Source organism: Manacus vitellinus, unplaced genomic scaffold (genome assembly GCF_001715985.3).
Source record: "Manacus vitellinus isolate BGI_N305 unplaced genomic scaffold, ASM171598v3 scaffold_32_pilon, whole genome shotgun sequence".
Lineage (NCBI taxonomy): Eukaryota > Metazoa > Chordata > Aves > Passeriformes > Pipridae > Manacus > Manacus vitellinus.
The window spans coordinates 7,298,112-7,325,509 of record NW_021940460.1 but is presented as its reverse complement, the minus strand read 5'-3'; the positions used below and the strand labels follow the sequence as shown (position 1 = coordinate 7,325,509).

The 27,398-nt window shown below is 50.6% G+C and overlaps 1 protein-coding gene across 1 annotated transcript in view; it reads left to right on the top strand.

Annotated features, from left to right (window-relative positions):
- Positions 1–26,078, top strand: part of SSH2 (slingshot protein phosphatase 2) — a 95,554-nt gene extending 69,476 nt beyond the window's left edge. Inside the window, 12 exon segments of the mRNA XM_029961290.1 lie at positions 1,285–1,406; positions 4,075–4,143; positions 4,930–4,995; positions 6,048–6,242; positions 8,021–8,114; positions 8,242–8,370; positions 11,033–11,079; positions 12,481–12,627; positions 13,257–13,457; positions 17,822–18,665; positions 19,945–20,447; positions 20,449–26,078. Of these exon segments, the coding sequence (XP_029817150.1) occupies positions 1,285–1,406; positions 4,075–4,143; positions 4,930–4,995; positions 6,048–6,242; positions 8,021–8,114; positions 8,242–8,370; positions 11,033–11,079; positions 12,481–12,627; positions 13,257–13,457; positions 17,822–18,665; positions 19,945–20,447; positions 20,449–21,895 (3,864 nt within the window). The 3' untranslated portion in view covers positions 21,896–26,078.
- Positions 26,079–27,398: the final 1,320 nt, after the last annotated feature.

Genomic DNA, 27,398 nt, shown 5'->3' with positions numbered 1-27,398 from the left:
CCTGCCTGCACTTGCTGTTCTGTCCCATCACTAGAGCTGCTGCTCCCTACAGTTCCACTGGGAAGCTTTCCCTGCTGAGCACGGGGCAAGGCTGGACTGGGACGGCTCCTTCTCGCCCGTGTTTGCTCTCTGCAGGCCCTGCTCAAAGTTCAAGGAGCAGTTTAACAGTGTGGTAAACACTGAGGCCAGGCAGGGTCTTGGGGTTGGATTGGGCTGTCCAAAGTTAAGGCTCAGTATACAGAATTAAGACACTTCCTTTCTAGGGGTGTCCTAGTTTCTCTACTTGGGATCCTGTGACTAAAATAACTGTAAATGGCTTGGAACAGAGTCCAGAAAGTGTTGCAAGTAAAAGCTGCCTGCTGCAGATGTTTATAGTGCAGGGCTCCCTTTCCAGGCTCCTCACTAACCAGCAGCCTGTCTGTAAGATTTGCTGGAGTCACTTCAGTTCTCACTTCCTTGTGGCTTCTGGAGGAGCAGCACAGCTCAGTGCAGCCTTTCAGGAGCTTCAGTGTTGGTCTGACATTCACAGCTGAAGTTCCACAGCTGCTCTCTGAATGCTGTCAGTAGTATTTGATCTGGGGGAGTTTGGGCTGAACTGCAGTCCTGCTAGAGCTCTCTTTTGGCACTGGGGTAAATGTGGTTGTGGCAGGAGCAATGAGGCACAATGACTTTCACCTTTTCTGGGCAATCTGAATCCAGTGGTGGATACAACTTAGTCATCTTTTCCTGCCAGGTGTAGGGCAGCAAGGTTGCATCTGCACTGGGGAAGTTGCCAGAAGAATTCAAAGGACCAACAGGAAACCACGTATGAATTAGGTCCTATGAATTAGATCTTGGTTGTCTGGTGGTGGTGGAAGGGTCTTGTTGGAGCTGTTGTAGCACACAGTAGTTCAAAGGAAAGTTCTAGTTCTTTGGGCAAAGTCCTCGGAGAGGTGAAGAGCATGTTCAACACCCTTCTGTCTTGCTCAAACGTGTGATGGTCCACAAAGCTCACAGGGCTGGGACCAGTCAGAGGGCTGTAGGTTGTTCAGAACCAACCCTAGTGGGACAGAGCAGGCCTGGAGCCAGGCGTGCAGAGGGCACCAGGAACATCCCAGCTGTTGAGGAAGGCACTGTGGGGGAGTGAGGCCCTTCTTACCCAGCTGAGGAGCGTGGGACATCCATACTAGTCCAAACTGCATCACTGCTTCTGCACCTGTCACTGAGCATGAAAAAGTGGCTTGTGAAGGTAATAATGTGTGTTTTGCTGAGTGCACTGCTGATCTCTCCCCTTCTTTTCTTCAGGCTGTAAGACTGGAAAGTACCTACCAGAACCGCACTAGATACATGGTGGTGGTGTCCACCAATGGCAGACAAGACACTGAAGAGAGCATTGTCCTAGGAATGGATTTCTCTTCCAATGACAGGTACTCAGAGGGTCCAGGTGGGGGAAGTCCTTGTGTTCACCCACACATCGAGTTAAGTGCAGAAATCACTGTCTGGTGTCCGTGTTTTCTGGGGATAGACTGCTTCAGATTTTCCAGCCTAATACCTTTTTTGAGATCCAGAATTCCCTTTTTATTTTTTGAAAGGAGATGGCAAATGGGAAGGCAACAGTGCAGGTCAGCATTTTGTTGATTCCTCTGAGCCTCAGGCTTGTGTGAGGGTGTTCAGTGCCCTTAAATGCCTCTTAGGTCTTTTAAGTCCTGCATCTGCACACCAGGGACAGGGACAATTTGCATGCAAAGAAAGAAAAAGCTGCAGTTAGAGAAGCTGTCAAGGTTCAGGAGAGCAGGTAATAAGACAGTGAGTGTGAGGCAGCCCCTTGCCAAGGTCAGGGCAAAAAAGGCCTGATGGGAATGTCAGGGTTGGAGATGGCAGATCTTGCACAGTGTGTGCTCTCCCCAGACAGCAGTGTGTCATCAGGGTTTAGTGCTTCTGCTTCATTCATTTAAATTCCTGCTGACCTTTCCACAAGGCTGCAGAATGTGGCTGGGAAGCAGCTTTTGCAGCTTCAGGGGCAGAAGCTTCACATTTAGAAGGGGACATTGGGCACTTCGAAGAGGGCTTGGAAGCACATGAGCTCTAAGTAAATCTTGGCCTACATGGGGAGAAAATCACCTGGATATTTAACCTATTTTGGAAGCTTTCGTACTCATGCTTACTTCTAGCACAGCTGTTCCAGGAATGAGTCTTGACAGTAGTTGGAATAAATTACTTAAGTAGTTAGCAGGGTCACTAGAAAACATTTTTGAACTATTTGGCTAAGAAATTGCCTCCTAAACAGCGTGCTGGTCACAGCAGCCACCATGCTTAGTCTCAGGTGGCTTAGTTTGGACGCTTGGCTTGGGTGATTGCTGCTAAAACAGGGGACCAGCTTGATGCTGCCCCTGGCTCCTGTCTCCCTGCGCGGGTGTGCACAGCTGTGGCTCAGGGATGCTCTTGCTGTGGGTAAGAATAACTTGTCCTTGCACAGGTTGCTGTGAGCTTGGAGCAGCTCACTGTTGGCTGTGATGTAGCAGCACAGCCACCTTTGATAACTGAGAGCTCGCTGGTATTCAGCCTCTAATAACATACCGGGGTCGTTTCAGCTTTCTGCTGGAGTTACTGAGGTTCTGGATGGTCACTCTGATACGCCCTCCCCGAGCCCACTCGGTATTTATAACCCAGTGTAGACTTGTTGCTATGGTCTCTGATAAGCGCTCGCTGCACAGTATCACTAAAAATACCCCGGCCACCTTGGGAAGCCTTTTAAAAACACATCTTTCCATGAGCTCATCCCGTGTTGTCAACAGAAATAGCTGCGTGCCGCAGTGTCTCCTTGTGCGGGGCACCAGGCGCTCCGAGGCGTGTGCATGGCCAGGGCTCCGTGTCTGCTGACCCTCCAAAGCCTGGTCTCACCCTCTTCCCCCCTCATGAGCTGGAGACTGGCAGGGCATTGGAGCTGGTGGAAATTTGTGAGCACCTAGTGCAAAGCACAGGAGCAGGAGGCGGTTGAATTCAGTTCTTCTTCAAGATGCTGCTTTGATTATGGAGCGATTTTTGCAGCTTTATGAGATTCAGAGGAGTGGCAGGCACTGATCTCTTCTCTGTGGGGAACAGTGACAGGACCCAAGGGAATGGTCTGAAGTTGTGTCAGGGGAGGTTTAAGTTGGATATTAGTAAAAGTTTCTTTCCCCGGAGGGTGGTTGGGCACTGAACAAGCTCCCCAGGGCAGTGGTCACAGCACGGAGGCTGCCAGAGCTCAAGAACCATTTGGATGATACTCTCAGGCCCATGGTGTGACTCTTGGGGATAGTCTTGTGCAGGGTTAAGAGTTGGACTCGATCATCCTTCTGGGTCCCTTCCAGCTTGGTGTATTCTGTGATTCTATAACCTGGTGCAGGTTGTGTTGGGTTCCCCTGCCTTTTTTCTGTCACTTGATTTCTACTTTTAACTTGGCTTTTTGCTCAGCCCTACAGAAAGCAGGTGACTGTGAGGGCAAAGAGGGCAAAGCAGCTGAGAGAGGAGTGGGATTACCAAGAAGTATCTGTCTGGGCTGGCTGTTGGACTCATTCTCGAGGTGTGGGAGGGTGAAGAAGGGTCAGGAGTCAACCACAGGTGATAGGCAGTGATTGCTAACCTACCATGCTGCCAGTCACCCTGTGATTGCACTGCACTGCTCCCAGTTGCCAGCAGCTGTGGCTGGGGAACAAACAGGAAAGCAAAGCTGGGGATTGCAAAATCAGAGCTAGAACCAAACCACTTGAGCCTGAGAGGGACTAATCTGTAAAGAAAGCCTCAAGCTGACCAAAGACTGCAAGCCCCCTCTGACCTTCTGCACAGAGCTCAATGCTCCTGGATCCTGTTTGCTCTTCCTCTGGGTGTGTGTTAACCCTTTAAGCTTGTTTAAAGGATACTGCTGTACCCTGAATCTGATCAGTGATCCTTGTCAGACCCCTGTAGAACAACACTGGCATTGTTTTTCCTTGAAGCAACAGTGGGATTTTTCCTTTTCATTCCTAATGAGTACAAAAATACACAACTGTTGCCATGAAATTAGAATAACAGCATGGTGCCACAGTAAATAGACTGACCTGCTCTTTCTTACTGCAGTAGCACTTGTACGATGGGCTTGGTGCTGCCACTGTGGAGTGACACCTTGATCCACCTGGACGGGGATGGGTGAGTGTCTTTTGTACGTTGTAGGTTGATAGCAGAGGGTCAGTCTCTGTGTGTGAGCTTGCAGCATGATGTGTGGGGAAGGATTCCAGTGATTGCAGACCCCTTACAGGTCCAGCAGATCTCTTCTGTTGACCTGTATAGGGTGAGTAGGCTCAAAAGCCCTAAATCACAGTGGTTGTGGCAGGGAACACCAATAATTGACTTATCTGTGAATAAACATGCACTGAGACCGTGGCTTATGTGTGTGTTTAAGCTGGAGTAAAGGAGCTTTTACTGGTGAGTGGGTGTGTAGTGAAAGCTCCTTAAAGGGATCCTATTATGTGTTCCTCCATCACAGTTGCAGCAGGCAGCGCTCAGCAGAACATAAAACAAGAATGATGTTTCTCTGCCAAATAGACACCTGACTTGCAGACTCCTGTTTGTGCCAGTTACACAGGCTGTCCAGTGCAGTGCGTGGAATGACTTTTCTTTCCTTGGTAGCTGCCCCAGGATCACTTTAGCTGAGACTCTGTTGCTCCCAGCTGTGGCACTGAATTTGTGTTGCCAAGGTAAACAGCACAGCCCAGCACTGTCCCACTGTCTTAGTTTCGTTCCCAAACAGCAGCTGCTTAAAAAAGTTATCTTAGAGCTTTTAGCCTGCTATTTTGATCTGTTTGCTAGCTGAACTCAGCAGTGTATGCATAGGGCTAGACCTTTGCTGTTCTAATGTGCTGCAGACTATGAGTTATTAACTAAAAAGTGACTTTTGGGATGCATTTTTACTGTGCCTTTTTTCCTTCTCACCAGAGGGTTCAGCGTATCAACAGATAACAGGGTGCACATATTCAAGCCCGTGTCTGTACAAGCAATGTGGTAAGTACTTACTATCAGCTGTCCCAGTGATCCTTTTTCCAGGTGTTTTGGCTGCTTGAGCTTTTAAAAAGCAGGTGCTACTTTACTGTACTGGTGTCTTGAAACCTACTCCAGCAGCCAGAATTTTCCTTCAGGGACAAGGAAGGAAGTTTGATACCAGAAGAAAAAAAACCCTGCGTGAGTGCTGCTCTACAGCAGCTTTGTCTCAGCTGGGGGCAGGAAGGAATAGGGCAATTTTCCTTGCAGGGGGCTGCTGCTTTGAGTGTCCCCAAAGTAAAATTGCTTTGAGTATATGTTTTGAAATATTTTGAGACATGTTCATTGTGATAGCGAGAAGGACAGAGAAGCTGCCTGCATTTCTCTTCCCTTTTAGGGTGGTTTGTGTAGTGGTCATGTAAGTATTTCTGGCTTGAGCTTCTTTGCATTGCAGAAATACATTGCCTGTCAGGGTGTCATGCTACTGTCACCCCAGTGATTTTGACCTGGATCCTTCTGATCACAGTCAAAGATTTAAAATAAGCTAAAAATAGGAGAGGGGGATTTGTTTCCCAGCAGCAGCTGAAGAAACTTCTGACATCCCTCATGCAGTGAGAGAGAACAGACACTTAAACGCCTCGGTACAGTCCTAAGCCCTTGGTTGTCCAGCTCTGAGTCTTGGGTGTCCCTGCCCTGCAGGCAGGGGAGCTGGTGGCACAGCAGGAGCTGTCAGCACCCTGTCTTGGACACAAACTCTGTGCGTCTTATTTAGGGCTTGGGTAGATGCAGCACGTTTTGGAGCCAGAGACACGAGTGCCTCTGCCCTCTGAATTGTGGGCACCTTCACCACTATCCAGGCTTGCCTTGGCATATGCCAGTTAAGACATGCAAGCTCTGGCAGCGTGTAGCTATCCACACTCCTGCAGGACAGCCTCCTGCTCGGTGCCAGGGCTCTTGCACTGGGGTTTGTACCAACTGATGGAACACGAGCAGCATCGTGGATTTGGCGGCTGCTTTGTGCTCAATACCAGCCCGAGGAAGAAATTACAAACCTGCAGGTATCGTTCCCTTCCCAGGTCTGCCCTGCAGAGTTTACATAAGGCTTGTGAAGTGGCACGGAGCAACAATTACTATCCAGGGAGCCTCTTCCTCACGTGGGTCAGTTACTATGAGAGCCATATCAACTCGGACCAGTCGTCGGTCAACGAGTGGAATGCCATGCAAGATGTCCAGTCCCACCGGCCCGACTCGCCTGCCCTCTTCACAGATGTGTGAGTTGGTTTGGCTCTGCTGAGACAAAGCGTTTGACTGTCAAGCTCTCCAAATGAGGACACAGTTTCCACAAGAGATTGCTCTTAATTAGGTGTTAATAAGGAGAGGTTTCCTGTTCCAGAGGTATTAAGCAGACTCATGGTTAGGTAAACCCCAGCACTGAAAGTTTAGCCCTCCTGGGGCTCCCTTGCTTCTTCTTCAGCCTCTGTTTTCAGTTTAGTTGTTTACTTTGGGCTTTAGGTTTCCAGACCTTTGTTTCTGCAGCATAAATCCTGTGTTCCTAGTGAGAGAGGTGTGTGTACCTAGACCTTCCTCTCTGCTGGATTTGTCTTCTGATATCCAGGCCTGGAAGGAACCGGTTTCTCTTGACTTTGCTCATGTTTAGACTAACATGGTCTTTTTATCTTTACTCAGGTAATTTTGCTGTAAAGTGAAGTGTTTGTGTATTAACTTCTGAGCCTGTGAGCTCAAAAACATCCTCATGGCATCCATCTGGTACACCTAAGGATGTACACCTAAGAGCAATGCAGTTTTTTGGGATTCTGAGGAGCTCAGCAAGTGTGGAACAGGACAGTGTATAGGTCCCAAGATGCCTCCAGCTAAATGCTTGGATATCTGCTGATAGGATGGTCCAAACAGTGGCTGAGTTAGATGGGTAGGCAATTTGGAAAGGCAAAATTTGTAGACATTCAAGGTTTACCACCCGTGTCATTAGTCATTCCTGATGGTACTGATACCATATAGCCTCAAAAGTAGTCGGTGTCCAGATGTTATGCCAAGTGTGAGGGCTTAAGTTGCCCAGTTTGTAGAAGAAATGACTTCACTGGCCCCAGCTGCTTTCCCAGCATAATTGTGCCTTTGGTTGATTTATGCTCCCAGATATTTCCTGTTGCTGGAGTTCAGTGAGTGAATAATGATGCTAAGCAGTTGTTCAGCTGTGAACAAGTCTTCACACTTGATTGTTTTTTAATGTGCAAGGAGGGTGGCTGAAAAGCTTTGGCAGGCTGTCAGATTAATATTTTCTTGTAGCTTTTCATATATAAATTTTATCTAACCCACCCTTTCCCTGGTGGCAGCAGTTGAATGATTTCCTGGGGACACTTAAACAGCATTCTGTTAATTGAGTCCTGAAATAATGAGTGAGGTTAAAAGGACCAGGAACTTTGGTTTTTATTTGTGAGCCACCAGTTGAACACTTCTGTAGTACCTGTGCCGTCTTCAGCCTGGCAGCCTTCCAGAGAAAGGGAAAGGTGGTGCAAGATGTCACTGCTGGGTCTCTTCTAGAGATGCTGGGTGAGCCAGCCCTGTGCTGCTGCTCTGCTGCAGCTTCCCCTGGTGTTAGTCAGGCTATTTTTGCAGCTGGTGATAAGGCCCTGGCAGCAGGGGCGGGAGGAATGCAGAGGCTTAGCTGCCCTCGTCTCTCCATGTAAGGAGTTTTGGAGCTGTTACCTTTCCAAGAAAGGTAGGGAGAGGCTTAGATATTGCTCCAGAGGGTATAATGCAGCCTTCCCAATTTAAATTTTACCAAATACCAGAGGTTCTCTGGATGACTACAATGGATTAGGGGCATTCAGTTGGTGTCTTTCATACACAACTGGGAATCTAAACCGGGCTTTACAGTCACCTGAATTCCCTGCAGCTGAGAACATGGTGGGGGGAAGTAGAGTGGGAATCTGAGACTCCACAGAGCATCCAGTCTGTACAATACCTATTTTATAAGTGCCATGAGTCCAGTTTGTTTCCCCTCACAGTGACTCTGTTGCTTTCTTCTGATTAGCCCAACTGAGCGGGAACGCACGGAACGGCTAATTAAGACCAAGTTAAGGGAAATCATGATGCAGAAGGATTTGGAGAACATCACATCAAAAGAGGTGAGTGGTGAGGGAGCAGTGCTGGAAGCGCTGTTGTGCAAACTAGAGAGCTCTGTACTTCATGCCCCAGGGAAAGGTCAGAACAAAAGCTTCACGTGGCTTCCTTGTGTCCCTCCTCCCCATGCAGATACGCACCGAGCTGGAGATGCAGATGGTGTGTAACCTGCGGGAGTTCAAAGAGTTCATTGACAATGAAATGATAGTGATCCTCGGGCAGATGGACAGCCCCACACAGATATTTGATCATGTCTTTTTGGTAAGTCTGACAGTGAATTCAACACTCCTAACACTTCTCTCTGTGTCTTGGTTGACACAGGGGCCTCTGGAGGAAGTTAAAGGACTTTTGAAGGGGAGATGGTAGATCCTGGGGTCACATTGTCTTAAACAAGACACTAGTGCTGCTGAACAAGAACAGCCTGGCTTTTCAGCTGTACTAAACTTTGCCAAGCTGTAGACCCTGTCACTAGAGGATGGAAGGGAAAAAAATCTTAATTCTAACTTTTTCAGGGCTGTTTCCATTGATATAAGGCCAGTTGTGTGGCTTTAACTCTCCAGGGTACCCACACCCCTGGTTCTTGCATTATATGTGTGTGACATTCAGGTGGAATGACGCTCTTGTAACATGGAAAACTCTTGAGTTTGTGTGATCCAGGAAGAACAGAGGAGCCTAACAAAGAATCCTGGAGATAAGTCACTTAAGGAAACGTAAACATTTTGCTGTTTAATGTTTTGCTTGCCTAGTTGCCTTTCATTGCTGCTGGGGCCTATCTAATTGCTGCAGCTCCTTCTGGTGAGTCAGCGCTCCGCTGGATTTCCCAGCCCCGGAGCGACGGACGCGGGTTTGGTTGGGCTGTCTAGCCTGTGAGGTTGGCTCAGCTTTACACAAAGCCATTCCTCTTGGACCAGCTGGTCTTTCCAAGTGGAGAGGGCCTCTCCCAGTCTCCAGCTCAGAAGGGATGGTGTGTGTTAACGTGAGCACTCCCAGGATATCACACTGGGGTAGAGCCAGGAAACTTTAAGTACCTACGATGTAATGGATTTTTATTTTTTGCAGACTATGTGTTATAAGGAGAGAGAGACCTGTTACAGGCTTATGGTGCTGTTCAAAAGCTGTACAGGCAGTTTGGTCCCCTTCAGGGCTTGGAGCCTTGGCTCTGAGTGCATTTAATGGGAAGAAGACCTTAAAACAAGGCTTGGAGGCAGCACCAAGGAGAAGAGCTGTGGCTAATGTGTGGAACAGAAGTATTTGCAAAGCATCTGCTGCAGTGAGGAGCAGTGCTGCTGGGGCTGGGCACCACCTTCACTCAGGAGTGTGTCTGTTGCCTCTGAGGGCTCTGGAAGGCAAGGAGCTGTTCCTTTCCAAGTGGAGGCAAGAGCCCTGTGGGATCCCACTTTGGGAGTGCTGAAACAACTAAGCAGGAAATGAGAGACCTGATGATGTTGGTAATTGTGGATCAAAGGACAGGAGAAAAGGCTTTCACCCCTAAAGCACTGTTCTCCTTACCTGTGGAAACTGGTGGTTCCCAGGCCTGAATTAAATTATTCTTGCTAGTCTAGAAAGAGACAACATGAAGTCTGGGGGGCTTGGGTAAATGTGATCAAAATACGTTGGCAGATAGCAAGAACCCATATAGTCCTTCATCAGATCAAGCACAGCTCTGGACTGTGCTGGGATTGACCTGATCTGTGGCTGAAGGCAATGGATTCTGTTGAAATCTGGGCTACCATGGCATGTAATATTTGGCCCTTTGTTCTGTTCAAATCTATGCTGAACCCTTGAATGGTGTCTTCATTACGATGATTTCTCTTAGGAAGTAGTTCAGTTTTGGAAGAACCAGTTGCTTTTTGTTTTCTGTATTCCTTAAATGCCAAGAAAAAGCCATAGACTTGTCCCCCGTAGCTACCAGAACAGTACCATGGCCCTTTCCTGTGGGTGTTCTCCTGAACAGACTGGGAGTGCTTGGAATTGCCTGCAAGGGCTGCCCGGGGTGTGAGTGTGTGTCTGTGAGTCAGAGCTCTTGGAGCTCCCCCGTCTCAGACTTGGGGTGCCTGTGCAGACTTTCTGGGCAAGCAGCAACTCATCCTTTGGGTGGACACTGCTGCTGCTGCAGGCCTGGGACGTTCTCGCTCTCAGGCTGATGGTGGGTGTGCTCCAAGGGCCTGGCTGTGCCTCTCCTGGCCCTGGGGCAATGTGCTCCCCATGGGAGCAGCCATGAGCAGGACTGTTCTGCACTGATGGTATTGTTGCCTGGATCCCTGTTCCTTGCTCTATCTGAACCATTTTTCCCTTTGGGAGCCATTTTAAAGCTGGGAAAGCAGATGCTTGTGCACCTTAAATTTTGAAGGAAAAGTGGTTTTGTCCTCAGTCGAGTTTGTGTTTGAGCAGGAAGCAAGCAACTTGGAGGCCCTGTGTGTGCTGCAGAGAAGAGGGGTTAGCTAGCCAGGGTTAAAAGTGTTCATTTCTCTGCTCACACAGCCTTTGAAGAGGTGTAACCCAAATGAGCTTATGGTGTTGCTGCCTTTGATGTGCGAGATGGGTGTTTCATGTATAAAGAGCACCTGGATGGCTTTTAAATGCAGGCAGTTTCTCTTCTGTGGGGCAGAGCTGGCAGCAGCCTCCAGGGAAAGGGTGGAGTGTGTCTTGTCTTGCCGAGGTTGATTAGTCAGCAGTTTGCAGGAAGTGCCAGCAAATGGTGCTGGGCTCCTGCTTTGCAGAGCTGCTTCTTGTTTCAGAAGAGGTCTGGTTAATGGGGCTGATGCTCTTCTGTGTACCCCTGTACTCAAAACACGCCCAGTTATCCAACACTTGGCTGGCCAGCTTCCTCCTCCAGTTCAGTGGTGGCAATCTCTCCCTCCACCAGTTGCCTGGCCATGCCTTCCTGCTGCCTGATGTATCCCTTTGCATCTTCTCCCTGCAGGGCTCAGAATGGAACGCCTCCAATTTGGAAGACTTGCAGAACAGAGGGTAAGTAGCTTCAGGCTATCAGCTTAAAAGCAAGAGCCTGGCCTTAACACTTGTCTAAGCAACAAGCTCTGTTCCATACCTGCTGTGTGTAACCTCAGTCTTACTGAGGGGTTTACAGATCCAAACAGGCTCTTGCTTCCTGCAGGCTCCATGTCCCGCAAACAGGCACCCTTAAAGTACAAAAACCTTCCTCCCTGACCTTGACTAATGTCCCCAAGAAGAGCAAAGGAAGGCAGCAATCTCACAGCTATAAGTAGTAAAAAGCTGCAATTACTGAACATAGTTGGCTCCGTGCCCTCGGCCCCAGCCCGTTGTTCTGGACTGATTACGGAGGCGCTTCGGAGTCTGGACCTCTGGACTGCGGCAGGAAGGAAAATATGGAAAAGAGCATTCCTTGCTTTGAGTGGGGCCCAGTGGGAAGTAAAGTCCTGTAGCTCTCAAGCTGAGCACTGATGGGTTCCTCTGGCTCCTGCCCATTCTACCTTTCAAGCTTAAGCTTAGAGTGTCCTTCTCTAGGGCCAGGTGGAACTAAGCACTGAGATTTCGCAATTAAACCGTAATTTATGGGTTCGGCTTATTTGTACCAATCCAGTGGAAAAAAGTAATCGTGCTACTGAGTTGATAACATACTTCTGTACCACAGAAATTCAGCCTGGCAAAAGTGACTCCTCTTCTTGAGCTCAGGGTTTGCTGCTGTTTCCTTGAGTCCAGCTGGTCCTACTTGGCTGCCAGCAATCTCATACCTGCTTGGGAAAAAGGGATGTCACTCCCTTGCAGTGCCCTTGTTCTGTCTGATATCCCAGCATGAGTGCATTTCATAAGCATCTTACGAGTAACCCTCAGGGCTCAAAATACTGAATGTAGTATACATAAATACCATGTGCTTTCTCAAGCAGTTTCCTTTCCAGAAAATTTAAGGATAAGAAATAAATCTTCCCCAAGGGCTTATTGTCTGTTACATCTCTCTGTAGTTATTTTATGCATTTGTTTAGCTGTGGTGTTACTTAAGAGCTTGTGTCTTCCATCTTCCTGTGTTTTTGATGGAGCAGAAGGAGAGATTCACAAAGGGGTTTTAAGAAAATGTGATTGAGGAGTCTGTGCTGGGGCTCCTGTGACACAAGTGTTGCTGACATGGAGAATAGAGGTGGTGGGCAGTGTTACCTGACATAGTGCAGAGGAAGTTTCTGTTCAGCGTGGATGGCAACCCTGTTATCAGGCTCTAAACTGCTCAGCAAAACCTTTTGTCTGTGCTGGTTGCTGCTTCTTTACATTAATTCCTGGTTTCCCAGGAAGTTTGTTCAAGACTGCTTTCAAATGGACCTTGCAAAGCCAGGCAGGGCAGTGGAGCACTGTGACATCTCTCTGAACTTGCTGTGTTTCTCTCTCTCTGTTTCCATGCAGGGTGAGGTATATTTTGAATGTGACTCGAGAGATAGACAACTTCTTCCCTGGGCTCTTTGAATACCACAATATTCGGGTTTATGATGAAGAAGCAACAGATCTTCTGGCTTATTGGAATGACACCTACAAGTTCATCTCCAAGGCAAAGTAAGTCTTTTCCGGAGAGAACCCACACATTTCGGAGATGTATACTAAGCATTTTGTATTTTCCTGCTGATTTTCATAACTACTTTTCCTTCTTGCCTACCTAGAATCAAAACATTTTCATTTTGTAGTTTTCTGTCTCCTAGCTAGGTGAGGGTTAAGGCAATGTTGGTCTCGCTCAGCCACTTGACAAACCTAATAATATGCTGTCAGAAGTGTGCAGTAGAAGAACATGTCTCTACTAGAGGCTTCCTTGAACTGCTCAGTAGCTTCCAGGGATGTGTTTCTAAACTGTGACACCATGTTTGTGGTATAGGTGCTCTTTTTATTTGAAATAATTAGAGGCCTTCATAAATCTATGATTGTCCACTTGGCAATAACAGCTTCAGAAGAGCTGTTGTAAAAAAAAATCTGTTAAGAATATTAATAAGATCTCGTTCTTCACTGTCTCTGTGGGTCTTGCTCTAGTTTGTAAACTGGATTATCAGATCACATCCCAGACTTCATCTGTGGCCAGAGAGTTGAAAATGCGTTTGATAATGCTCTGACAAAGAAGTTGCTGTTTTCTTAAGCTTCTCAGAAGCCACGTTTTTATGTTTAATGATCCTCTTTTTGTCTTTCTTCTGCTTCAGGAAAAATGGTTCTAAGTGCCTGGTGCACTGCAAGATGGGAGTGAGCCGCTCAGCATCCACGGTGATCGCCTATGCCATGAAGGAGTACGGCTGGAACCTGGACAGGGCGTACGACTACGTGAAGGAACGACGCACCGTCACCAAGCCCAACCCCAGCTTCATGCGGCAGCTGGAGGAGTACCAAGGGATCCTGCTGGCCAGGTGAGTGGAAGGAATGATCCTGATTATCCACGTTGAGGCGTAACGCTTAAGTGGCTGACTCCGTTATTTTAATTAGAGATTCCATCGCGGTGTTATGTAAGCTCGGGATCGTCTTGGGAATGACAGTGTTCTGTTTTTGTGGGTTGTCTCAGCTGAGCCTGGGAAAACAGGTGTAATAAAGAGCTTTTAGGAGGCTCTCTGACTTCTGGGATGTCAGTCTTTTGGAGAGTAGCATCCTATGAAGTGCCATCCGAGTGCAGCGTTCAGAGCTGTGCAGACTCCAGCAGAGATAAATGATGTCCCTATTGCTTGTAACATCACTTGGCAGGGAACTCACTTTGTCTCCATCGCAGCCTCACAGTTCCCTGTTGAACATGCCCCTCCTCAGCAGCTGGTCTGGTTTTATTTAGATCCCTTCGGTAAGTGTTGGTGTGAGGGGAGGGGACAGGATGTTCTGTGCATTGCAACAGTGGTGTTTATTCCTGCCTGGAGTCCTGAGGCTGGTCTGGAGCTGGGCCTGGGTATGGGCAAGTATGTTGTAATCCCAAGCCTATCACCTGACTAGCAAAAAGACATAAATACTGCATGTTTCTAAGCTGTGTTAAGCAATGTCTTCACGTGATCAGCTGGAAGGAGGTAGTGATACTCTGTTCTGCCAGATTACGGTGTTCTGTTTGGGATCCTGGTGTGCTTTTCCAGGGAGCAGATCTGCAGCAAGCAGAATTACCCAAGCTGAGCCTCTTGCCACGGGGGGTGTCTCTTGGCAGGTTTGGACCAAAGTAAATAGTAAATTTTGAAGCTTCATGGTGCTGTTGGAAGGTGCCTGCTTATTGTAGAACCATTTAGATTGGAAAAGAGCTTTAAGATCATGGAGTCCAACCAATACCCTACCACTGCCAAGCCCACCACTAAACCCTGTCCTCGAGTGCCACATCTGCACATCTTATATGCTGTTCTTTACAGCAGCTCGGGCACTCAGGTGCTCCCTTTAGGGCATGCTTCTCACCTCTGTCCCCTGCTTGGTTTTGTCCCTTCATGTCTGTTCTACCCACTTACAAATACCTCTTTTCACTTCCATTCTCATGACATATCCTTCCTTCTTTGCTCTCCACCTGCTCCCAGCAATCCAACTGTCTTTTCTGCTGGGCCAGGTTTGGATTCCCAATTTTTACACCAAACCTTTGGTGTAATCTCTCCCATCACTGAAGCGTGCTTCCTCTTTCCCTCTCTGCACAGATTAGCCACCTGAGAGCTCCTCCCAGCTTATTCCCTGACCAGGTGCATCCACAGGATCTTCATTCCCCACCTCTTCCTGTGCCCATCTTCCTCTCCCCCTGCTCCTCAAACACTGACTGCAATAATGACCCTCTTTCTCTCTAAAAGCAGTCAAGTATTATCAAGTGTCAGGATAGATGACAGTGGAATAGATATTTTTAAAAATCATGCTCTTCTGGACTGAAACCCTTTGAGACAGACACTACACCTCCTTTGGTGCCTTGTGACACCAAACATGCTGCTGGCACCAGTCACTAAAGGTCAGTGCTAACTCTGAGCTAGGGATGACCTGACCAGCACTGAGCAGACTTGGAAATTAGATCTCACTGGGATGGACTGGATGGAGAAAAAGAACCTTTTTAGATGTGAAAAACACACCAATAACAGGTTGGTGAACACCTATGAGGAGCCCTGGGCTGGGAGCAGGTGGTGTCTCATATGCATGACCTGAGATTGGCTCAGTTGGTTAGAGCCTGGTGCTAATAGTGCCAGGGTTGTAGCTTCAATCCCTGGAGGGGCCATTCAGTGAAGAGATGGACTTGAAGATCCTTGTGGGCCCCTTCCAAGTCAGAATGTTCTGTGATCTTTAAAGACCTCAGCCCTGCTGGGATTGGTTTAGGTAATCTGCCAGTCTGGCACACCTGCAAAGCCACACAGTTGCAAACATTTTGATTAAGGATTATTGTTTTCCCTGTTTTCTAGTATTTTTCAGAGGTAAATCTTTCTTGCTGCCATCATTTATATGGTATGTGGCTCCCCTCCCACTGAAGCACACCACTGCTCCTGACCTACTCGGCAGGTCCCTGTACAATGGCACAAACAGGATTACTTGTGAGGCTTTAAAAATGCAAGAGCAGTGCATTACATCTGTGTAGGATGAAAAAGCCTGCAGTAAATGAAGCTTCACTGAAGCAAGGAATGGCCCCTACGTGCTGCAGGAATGATCCCTCTTTATTTCCTCTCTCAGCTCCAAACTGTTTTTTTTTTTCATCTTTCTTCTCTGTGTTATTTATCTTTGCCCTCTGGCCTCTGGCTGCCTTGTTTATTGCTGTGGTATTCCGGGACAGGTAAAAAAAAAAAACAAACAAAAAAAAAAAAACAACAAAAAAAACCCCACAACAGATTGACCCTCATGTGACTGCTCCGATTTCAGGGGGAAGGTATGTGAGGGCAGCCATGTGCTCGCACTATCTAGTTACGGTTTTGTGTTGGAGTTACAGCAACTGGGATATGTTTTCCAGCTGTAAAATGAAAATCCCCTGCCTGCTTTTAGTCACAACAACAAGCATGTTTTGCTCTTTGGGACTGTCATACTTCCTGGGGTTAGTTAAACTGTCCCCTCCCTCTGTTGATAAACACAGCAAGGCTGAGCCAAGCCTGTTTCTGTTATTAGTTATGGATAAGTTACAGGAAAACAGTGTCTATGATCTCCCGTGCCTTGTGCAGCTTGTGAATCAACAGCAGTTTTATATCTGAGCCTGGAGAGCTGGTGGGAGGTGTGGGGGGCTCCTGGTCTAAAGCTGGTGTGGGCACAAGCACCAGGAATGTTGCCCAGGAAAGTCAAGAGGTGGCTGTGGCCTCTAGGAAGGGACGTGGGCTCCTGGTCTCTGACCCTGCTTCAGGCACCTCCTGCACATTGTAAGACTGGAGGAAGTGTGAGGTTGGAAGGTAACACAGCACACCTCTCCCAGTGGTGCTTGACATCTCTTTTGATTCTCAGATTGGTGCCAGGCAAGTTTGGTTTGCTCACACACACAAGGGCACTTTTGACTTCTGAAATCAGATGTGCTACAGGGAGCTGGGTTTGAGCACTGAAGGACCCTGTAAAAACATCAGCAGCTCCTAGGGTTATATCAGCAGAAATCTTTGACACCCCATACAGAGCCCCAGCAAGAACCTGCCTCAGGGAGAAGCCTGTTCCTGCTGCCAGTGTCAAACTGTGCTCCAAAACCCAGTAGAGAGCTCGTGCAACCCAGAGCAGTGTATTTGGCCTCTGATCTTGACCCTCTTCTCCTCTGAAAGGACCTGATTCTGCCCTGTGTCACACGTGAAGGTTGTCACTGATTATGGGGTTGGAAAGCTAAATCTGCAACGGATTATTCTCCTTAGCTGTTGGGCACCCACAACTACACTGACACATTTTAATTAGCTCAATAGCATCTGTTAATTAACTTACTGCAGCCAGCGGATGTGTCTGGGAGCGCCTGCTCGCGCTAGTGAGGTACTGAGGGGTTTTGCAAGGTCTCCTGCAGATCCAAGGAGGTTTCTGTGGTTTCTGTGTTCCTCCTAGGGGCAGTGGGCGGAAGCACATCCCCGTGGTCGTGGCCACTCGGCAAACCCTGGCAGACTGGGGTAGCTCTGGGGTCTCAGGGCGAGAAGTTACCTCCGGGGCTCTCTGTAAGCCTGGGTGTGTGGGCTGGGGTTTTTGGCAGGTGGAGATGAAGAGGGTGATGCAATGCCACTGGCAGTTGCTCAGGCCTTCCTAAAGGGGCTTTCCAAGAGCGGGAGAACTCTTGAGCTTCCTTCCTGTAGAAGGTGGGTGGTGGTTTGGGCTGTTTGTTTGCTGTTGAGGATATCTTGTGCGTTTTACACACGCCCACGCCCACTCACCCCACCCCAGCCCTTGGTCACCAGAGCCAGTTATTGATCACTGAAGCTACTGAAAAGAAGGAACCATAAGAGAAATTGGACTTTATTCAGTGTCTGCCACCCACTTGCATCCAGGACAAGGGATCCTGTCTCTTCTGGTCATGGCTTACCTGCTAGAAAATGGGAAATGCCTCCTGGCTGAGAAAGGCCCAAATAGTTGATTAAACATTGAATTTGTAGAATGGACTGATCCAACACTGCCGGAGAATAGGGGTGTGTGGAACCATGGGATTTAGCTCCTGAAAAGTGACTCGTTATCGGACCAACTTCTCCAGCAGCAGGTTTGGCCCTGAACTGTTGTGGTGAAGCTGCAGTTGTGGTTAATGACTCCAGTACTTGGCATGGCTTTTCCTGTAGGTTGTATCCCCTTAGAACAAGGTGGGTCTGAGTCTGGTATGTGAAAACTACTCAGTGTTTTCATTTGCTTTCCCTGCCCGCAGCAAACAGCGGCACAACAAACTGTGGCGCTCGCACTCCGACAGCGACCTCTCGGATCACCACGAGCCCATCTGCAAGTCTGGGCTGGAGCTGAACAAAAAGGAGATCACCACCTCAGCCGACCAGATCTCGGAGGCAAAGACCAACGACAACCAGCAGCCCATGTCTCCCATCTATTCAGCTGAGCTGGACAGGGAGCAGCAGCCTCCAGAGGACACAAACATGATCGAGGATGTGTGTGCAAAGGAGAGAAGGATCCACTTAGAGTTTACGTGCCGAGACTTCCACGCTGAGCAGATGGAGGACAAGCTGAACCTGAACAATATCAATGGTTGTACGACGGGGTGTTGTGTAGACTCTGTCCCCCCTGATAACTGCCATTCTTCTGAGGCCTTAATGCAGCTCCAGCACCCCTTGGAAATAACGGAGTTTCCTGATTTGACAGTGGACGATCTAGAAAAAGATGCCCTTAAGCCTGATATGAACGTGCACTTGGTTCCCATGGAAGAATTCACTTCGTGCTTAAAAGACTCTCCTCAATCCCCAAACCAAAATTCCCCAAGTCTCCAGCAGAATCCACAGCCCGAAGGGACAGACCTCAGTACAGACAGGATCGATTTCTTCAGCGCTTTGGAGAAATTCGTGGAGCTTTCCCAGGAGAGCCGGTCACGCACCTGCTCCCATTCCAGGCCGGAGGAGCAAGGGAGTGGAAGGAACGGGGTCTCCAGGGTGCCTGTGCTGGAAGTGCCACCTGCTGCTGATGGGGGTGCAGATGCTCGAAGGAACAGCCCTGGAAACTCTCCTCAGGCATCAGATGACTCTTCCACAGATGAAGAACAACAAAAGGTTAAAATAACGTGCTTGTTTTTTTAGGAACTGCTGTTCAAATCTATCCCTGGGCAGTTCTCCTGTTGTAGGGGGTGCTGTGGATAGGATTTTCTAGCCCTGCTTTCACTGGACAGGGTGGCTGTTTGGGAAAGGATTGCTGGATGCTTCACTCTTCCTTCACTTTTAGATACTTGCCCTTTTCTGCACTTTTTCCTTAAACATCAGTTTGCTGGCATTGGCAGGGCACTGGCTGAGCTGACCTTGACCTGACCTGCTGTGCTGTTCTCGTGAGAAACTTATTTTTGAATTTTGCATCAGGAGAGCAGAAAGGTGGGATTTGACCCACTAATACAGCTGGACCCTGCACAGCCAAACCCAGCTAATGTCCCAAACCTGCACGGATATTTATCTGACTTGAGAAATCCACCAAAGAATGGGGCAAAACTAGTGCCTTTCCCTGGTTGAGAAGCACCAGCACTGGGGTAGTAAATCAAGGCAGATGTACAGCTTCCACTGCTGGAGGAAGAAATGAGCCTGTCCAGATCTAGAGTGATGGCATTGGGCATGTCATGGCTCACTTCTCTCCTGAATAGAGAGATGGTCCTGAACAAAATTTAGTAACCTCTAAATTTAGGTAATCGCTTTTCAGCCTCCAGGACTCTCACAGGGATTGATGATGTCCGGGGCCATCGTTTTCTGGGAGCCTCTCTTATTTAAATTCCACGCTGCATTGCTTGAATCCTTTCCATCTCCATGTGAGGCAATAAGGCTCTTCCAAATATAATAGGGCAACGCTCTCTCCAGTGATTTGGCAGTGTCTGTGGGGATGGGGAGCCTCTCTGGCCATTTTCCTCCAGGAAACCAGAGCGTTTCAGCACTTGGTCATTCTTTTTGCTGTACTTCTGTTTGCTCTGTACGTGAGCAGAATCTCTCATATTTTCAGTTCAGAACTGCACTTTTAGCAGCATTAGGATTCTTTTTGTTAGCTGGATTTTTCTTTATTAAAAAAAAGAAAAGGCTAAATTTTCCTTGGAGTTTGTGATGATTAAATAGAAGTTCTTAAATCTCAGTGTAAGTGAAATTAGTCAAAATCCAGCCTAGAATATGTTAAATTCAATCCCAGAGGCGCTAATGCATCTACATTAGTGATGACTGCTCTCGTGATCCATCTCCACACACTGGCACATGCTTTTTTGTTCCTTTGGGATGTGTACCCCTGTCTCCTTTAAGCTGCTGCTGTTTGTGCTGTGTTAGCAGAGCTGATCCACTTTGTAATTTTCCTGTTTGTGTGTTGCAGGAGGTCCCTGAGCTGCCTAGTGCAGGTCATCTCACGAGATCCCACTCGGAAAATGCCATTTCTGTGAAGGAAATTATCACAGAGATCGAGTCAATCAACCAGGGAGCAGGACCTGCCCAGCAGAAAGAGGGCTCAGCCAACCTCAGCCAGACACCAAAGAGGAACACGGTGCATGACCTGCCAGTGGAGGCCATTTGGGCATTGGAAAGGGTGGAACAGAGTGAAGGAGCCTGTGCTGGACACCAGGAAAAGGAGAAAGACCCTCTGCTGGCTGAGGAAGAAGCTGCCCCCTCCCTGCAGCCATCTGGTAAATCAGAGCTGGAGGAAAGTGGCTCTGCGGGGGAGCAGCAAGAGCCTCGTGGCTCCACCAACCCTGAGCCCAAGTGGTGCCGGCTTTCCGTCCGGCGAGCCACCTGGGGTTGAAGGAGCCTTGAAGAAGGAGCAGGAGCACAGCACACATCCCCCATCTGCACCTTACCCACGCGCAGAACCTCAGGAACGACTCTCCGCTGCCGAGCTCCTGCGCGGGGGAAGAGTGAGGAAGCCGCCCCTGGAGCTGGCTCGGAGGGTGACAGGGCAGCAGACACCGGGCACTGAGGAGCCTCTGCTGCCTCCTGGGGCAGAGCTGCCTGCGCCCCTCACCCCCCCTGCTGCAGAGCCCAGCCTGGGGCAGGAGGGAGCGGTGCAGGAGCACAGGACAGTGGTCTCGTTTGATGGGACGGAGGAGCCACCCCTGCCCTCCCTCCTCCCAAAGAGAGTCGAAATCATCGAATACACTCCCATGGTCAAGTCTGCAGAGCAGCACCCTGACACAAGCTGTGAGCAGGGCTGGCTGGCCACGGCCATCCCATCTTTAGATGAAAACTTGAACCCTTCAGTGTGCTTGGAGGAGGCTCCAACCTGTCTCGGAGCTCTGGCGGATCTCCCCCCGCCGGAGCACGCGGTACGCGAGCAGGCCACCCTCGCTGCGGGCAGCCCCAGCGTGGAAGGTGGTGGGTTATCTGTTCACCTCGGTGCTGTCCCTCCCTCTGCCCAGGTGACCTCTACACCTTCAACCAGCCTCGACCGCTCTCCTTATCCCTATGTAATCCACCTGGAAGGTGTCACTGAGCAGAGCACGGGTACAGACGATGAGCCAGTCATGCCGTGTGGCATCGAGGGAGACACGACTCTGCTGTTCAGGGACAGACCCAGACCTCTCTGTGGGGGCGGTGACAGCGTCTCAAGGCAGCTGAGCAGGGAGGACTTCACCAGCCAGCATGCCGAAAACATGGACCTTCTGGACATCTCGTTCCTGTGTTACAGCCTCCCGCACAGCCCCAGCAGCCGCAGTGTGGAGGAGCGCAGCAGCAGCCCCGGGCTGGTCAAGCAGCGAGCAAAGGAAATAGAGGCTCGGATCCGGCACGCGGGGCTCACCACACCCTCCCACATGAAACGCTCGGCATCCTTGGCCAAACTGGACTGCCTGGACCTCTCCAAGGACGACTTGTGCGAGAGGGAGTCTGCCTCGGCCTCTTCCCATGCCAACCCGGTGCTTCTCACCTGCGTTGCCCTCGGTCGAGGCTTTTGCGAGGGAAGGTTGGAGAGGGGCTCGGAAAGCACGTGTGGAAAGCATCGCCTTTCCTCCCCAGAGCCCACTAAGCATTTTGTGGAACAGCTCAGAACAGCCGAGTGCATTGCCCAGAGCAAGCCGGTGGAGAGGCCGCTGGCTCAGTACGCCAAAGAGTGCGGCTCCAGCCAGCAGAGTTTGTGTTCCAGCACGGATCCGACGTGGACTAGCTCCGAGGAGGGTCCTCCGCTGCTCCAGGTGCAGGTCCTGGACTCCTTGTCTCCAGCTCAAGGTCTGGCTGTCGCACCTCGGCAGCAGCACGGGAGAACTCACCCTCTGAGGAGGCTCAAAAAGACCAATGAGAAAAAGCGGACAACCAATCCCCTCTACAACACGATGTGATCCCGGGCCCTTGGCTGTGATTTCTTACTCAGAACCCGTGGTGTTGCTTTCACACAAGGGGAAGGTGTAATATAAGGAACATGCACTTTACTGGTTAATTTTATATATATTGTCATTTTACTGTTCCTGGCGCATGTAGGTGTGGGTTGGTTCTTCTGTGTGTGACTCTGACTGCAGGACTGTTTGGGTTTTTTTAAGTTTTTTAACTCAGATAACCTCAAATGTTCTTTTTTTTTTTTTTTGTTAGTTTGTTTTAAAAGAACACCTTTATCATGCGAAAATTGATGTTGGCTAGCTTTGGCAAGGTGGAGTTTTGCTTAGAACCAGATCCTAGTTCCTAACTTGAATTCTCCCCATGCCTTGAAATGGTGCTGGGCAGTTAGTGGGGTGGGAGCCCCCATAAATGTGAAGGCTGTGCCAAGGTCCCTTTGTTTGGCCTTTTATTTCTGCAAACTGGAACTCCACCATGCTGGCAGGTCCCTCACAAAGCTGCTTCAGGACAAACCCCCCCCCCCGGGCTCAGTTCAGCTGGTGCTTCCCAAAAAGGAGCACACAGGGGTAAATCCTCCCAAGGGATGGGCAGCACTGAGACCTGCACTCCTCACCTGCCATGGGGCACACAGAGCCCTGTTCTGTGGTGAGGTGGGGCAGAGCTCCTCCATGAGCTGCCAAGCTCGCCTCTACCCCCAAAGCCAGCGTGTTCTTTTAAAACAAACACCTCATTAGGGTTTTAACCCTCCCATTACTTGAATACTGCTGTGGGCCTTCTAAGTTCATGGCCATATCATCTGTCCTCTGCCCTCCTGCTGCCTCCCCTCTGCCCAAAAGCTGTTCTCGTGCTGCCTGAGTTTTCCTCTCCCCTCTACTGTGCTCACAGGCATTTCTGGTTGCTCCCAAACCTCAACCTGTTACCATTGTTACACAACAATTGTTGCCCTTAATGCAAAGCTTTGTCCTCTCTGCTGTCACTCCTAACTCTTGACCCAGAGGGAAGATGTTTTCTGGAATTTTTCTTTTTTTTTTTTTTTTTGCCTAAATTGTATATATGATATTTATATGAGGGGGGGTTTTTTGTTGTTGTTTCTATGGGTTTTTTTTAAAAAAAAAAGGGCAAGACTGCATTCTGTAAACTGGAAAACAAACCCACCTGACTCAAACTCAGTGCTGTTCATTGTGATCTGCACAGACATGGGAGTGGATTTGACATTGTAAGCTGTCTTCCCTTTCCAAAAGTGAGCCTCGATGCCAGCCTTTGCCAAATGTGTCCCTTCTCCTTTGGTCCTGTGTGAACCCCCATTACCCCACTGTGGGAGGAGCACTGTGTCTCTGCCTGTCTCCCTCCTACTGGAAGCTGGGTTACAGAAGTGCCAGTCAGATGTGGAAAGCTGTCAGCAGGTTCCAAGCCATTCTGCAGGTTCTTGCTTCCCTGGAGAAACTGTGTTGGAAGGGTCTGCTCCAAATTCTAGCAAACTGTTTAGTGATTTCTGAGCAGTTTGGCTAAATCAAAGGTCCTCCTTTTCCAGCTGCATGTATCAGCAAGTTGTCCCTGTGCTGTAGGAGCAGAGGGAAAGGCACTTGGCCATGGCAGGGGAGCTCTGGGTCCTGTTTGCAGTCCCATGGCAGGTCCTGTCTGAGCTGGTGCTTGGCTTGGGCCCAGACCTGCCCTCCGGGGAGGGACGAAGCACAGGGAAGATGCAGAATGGCTCCAGCTGCTGAAGCCCAGCATGGAGAGGACACGGTGTGGGAGGAGCAGCAGCCAAGGCTGTGCCTAGAAAGCAGCACTGATGCTGCAGAGCCTTGTAGACTCTGATGGGACAAACTCATCTTGAGCTGGAGAGGAGTGCCCGGCACCAGAGTGCTGGGGAGTATTGGGAAGCAGCATGTGCCTGCCCTGGGAGAGGGGTGTCTGTGACACCTCAGCTGGCAGCAGAGGAGAGCCCGGCAGTTGGCAAGGTAATCCCACCTTGCTGCCCTGCTGTAGCTCCCAGGGATCCTCCTGTGCTGCTTTGTAGCCCGGGCACAGGTCTGTGAGTTGGTCTGTGCTCCAGCAGCCACGAGCACTGTCCCTCCCTTTCCATGGAGCTTGAGCTCTGGGAGGATGTTGCTGCCCGTGCTCGCTGCGGGCTGGAGCGCAGCCCTGTCTGGGGTCAAATACCACATCGCCCCAGGCCATTTCAGTCACTAGAAGTCACCTAAGCCCCTGGCCTGGGAGGCCAGTTACTTCTTTGGGACACTGAAAGACATGTGGCTTCTCCTAGCCTGCTCCAGCTGGCTCCGGAGCTGGGCGGACACTGTGCAAAGGCCAAGTGGCTCATGTCATCTGGTGAAGGACAGATTCAGTCCTTGCCTCCCCCACAAACATCACCAGGCCCTGCTGCCCACTGTTCCTGGCCCCAAGGACATGCCTGCCTGCCCCTCTGCAGGCGGAAGGGATGGGTTGCCACCAAGCCTGCCCTGCGTTGGAGGGAGCAAGCTTGGCTGTCAGCGTGTCCTGGTGACAAGGATCTGCTGGGGAGGGGAAAGCCCTCTGTAAAATTTGTTCCCTTAAGAAGGCAGGAGGAGGAGGAAGAGGATTGGGTTTCTTTGCCCAGCTTGATCTCAGGAGAAATGCCCTCTAGGAAGGGTCTTCCATGCAGACCAGAAATGCTGCTTCCTTCCAATACTCAGCTGCTCTCTGGGTGCTTCAGCTGGGGAGAGCAGCGAAGGGGCAGAGGCCCCTGCAGGGAGGTGCTTTGCTGTCCCCTTGTCCTGGGCTCTGGCCCAGCACAACTGGTTTTTCTCTGGGAAGGCTGTGGACAGGCAGAGGGAGCCAGGGATGGTGGTTCTCTTGCAGAGTGATGAAGGCCTTGGAGGTCTGGAGGCTCTGAGCAGGATGGCAGGAAGGGGGCAGACTGGAGGGGCCTGAACCTCCTTGACCAGTGTCTGGGCAATGAAGCCACCAAGCCCCTGGCATCAGAGGTCTCTGCCTGGGGACAGTTGTCCCTTTCTCCATGCTGGTGGCTCATGGGAGGGTGGTGACTCGCTCCTGCTTCCCGTGACCACCCCATGAGAGCTGCTTGTGCCCTGCAGGGCACCACAAGGAGCTGCACCTCCAGGGTGCTCAGCAGCCGCCAAGCCTCGCGGACGGAGGGGTTTTAGGAGAAAACGCGTTTTAAGGGCATTTTTGTACAAAGCAACTGTTCTTTGGTCTCTTGCGAAGCCTCTCGGAGGACGCTTTATTGTTTACATTGACTCCTGTACAATATCCCAGCCATCGCCTCCCGTCTCGGCCGTACTGTAACGTGTGAGCCTTGCACAAACGGACTGCGTGTGCGTGAAACTGGTTCTACACTGCGTTCTGTTGCACTCGGTGGTGTGTGTGTGTGTGCGTGTGTGTGTCTGGTCTGCTTGAGAAGTTGTGACATGTACAAATCTCCCCCCTTTTGGCCCTTTCCTGGGGCATGGTCCCGGCGGGTGGCAGGAGGTGATGCCGCTTCGGGGTCACTTGGATGTTGAACGGAGCAGGGATTGGCTCCGTGTCCGTCTGCCAGCAAAGGCCTGGTGGAAGGGAACCCGCCCCAGCTCCAGCTGCTCCAGGGACCTCCTGGAAGGAGTGAGCTGCCTGGAATCCGTGGGCACCGGTGCACTGCACCTGCCCAGGGGGCTCCAAGAGCCTCGCAGCTCTCCCGGCCCGCTGGCAGGAGGAAGCCATACCCGCTGCAGGTCCCTGCTCCCCGCACGGTGCATCCTGCCTTAATCTGGTCCTGGCTCCACGCAAGGCCTCCCCGCTTCTCCCTAAGGGAGGGACCCCCAAGCCCTTGCTGGCACGGGGCAGAGGCTCTGGCCTGGCGCAGGAGTGTCCGGCAGTGCCGCCAGAGGTGCTGCCAGCCCGCGCTGCAGACATCTCTGTTGGCACAAGAGAAGGTGCCAGTGCCTTTTATTTTCCTTTATGGAGATGTGACGTCCGTGCACTGGTTTGTAGGGATCGCCCAGGGCCGGGCAGCTGGTGGTGGGGTTGCAAATCAGGGAGGGGAGCGCTTCTGTCTGCCCCTCCTGGATCTTCCTTGGTGGCTGGGATCGTCCCCTTTTCCCCTAAAGACTCTATGACCGATGTGCTCAGCTGTTTTTAAATGTGAACTTGTGCACTGATGTGCAGATTCAATGTTATTGTTACCGAATGAATAAAACTTTATTTTGAAGATGACATGGGTGTGTGGCCTTGTTTGGGGGGATCAGGGCTGGGGGTGAGGAGTGATCCGTGCTGCTCTCAGAGCACGGGGCAGCGGTGGGAAGCTGGGGAGCCAGAGTGGGGTTGTTCACTTACATCCCCTGACAGACCCTGAGGACGGGTCTGTCCTGTCCCAAGTGATGGAGCTGTGCTTCCAAGCAAGATGTACCTCCAGATCCTGCTGCAGTTGCAGGACAGGTGCCAGGGGTTGTGCATGTAAAGCTGTTGGGATGCTGTGGGTGACCTCCCTGCACTGCTGCAGGCAGAGCTGTGGGGAGGGTCCTGGGGTTTAAGCTCCAAGGAGGATGTGAGGTTTTAGCTGGACACCGAACCAGACCCATCATGGTTGGCCAAGGAGCTGAGCCAAATCCAGGCACCAAATAACCATGGCATGAGTGGATCTTTTCATTGGGAAACAGCCCATCTTGGGTGAGTTGGTTTTGCACACTGTTCTGTCCCATTGTGGTAAGAAAGTGGCACAAGGGTCTCTGTGGACTTCCACTGCCCTTGCTGTGAGCAAGGGAATGCTGAGAGTACCAAATCCCTTGGGCTCAGCCTCATCTTCCGGGAAGCTTCCCACTGGACCAGGGCATCAGGGTGTGGGGCCAGGGGTGCAGGGCCATTGCTGTGGGGCGGGCAGTGTCTCCAGGGTGCCCAATTCCTTCCTGCTCCCCACAGCACCAGCTGGGGAAAGGCTTCCCATGGCCTTTTCTCCAGTTGCTGAGGATGTGGCATGGAGCTGGGGATACAGGGCTCACTCCATCCCCAAAGGCAGAATGAGCCAGGGCCATGGTAGGGCGGGGCAGGCAAGGGGTGCCTCTGCACCTCCATCCCTCTCTGCCACCCCTTTGGCCGGGTGAACAAGGATGTCACGTTTTCCCTGCCTTTTTGCCAGCTGCCCCCTCCTGCCCGCTCAGCCAATGCTCGTCCAGCTCCACATGGTGCCCTTGTAGGGTCCAGGGCTTTGCTGCCTTTCCAGGAACCACCGCTCCCCTCCCTCCGGTCCCTGAGCCCTACAATCCCTTAATCCCCTTGGGCCAGGGCATCCCTCCGGGGCTGAGCTTCACTAAATCCCAAATCTGGCTTCTGGATGTGCCTGTACAACCATCCTGCCGTCCTGGGCTGGGGCTGACGTGGGCTCACTCCGTGGGTTTGCAGATCCCTTTCTCCTGGGGGAGGTGGGGATGCTATGGGGTGCCGTGGGTGTTGGGAGCCCCAGGGGCAGCCCATGGTCATGGTCCCTGTGGTGCTGGGCTGGCTCCGGGGTGCGGGGGACCCATGGCAGGGTCATAGCCC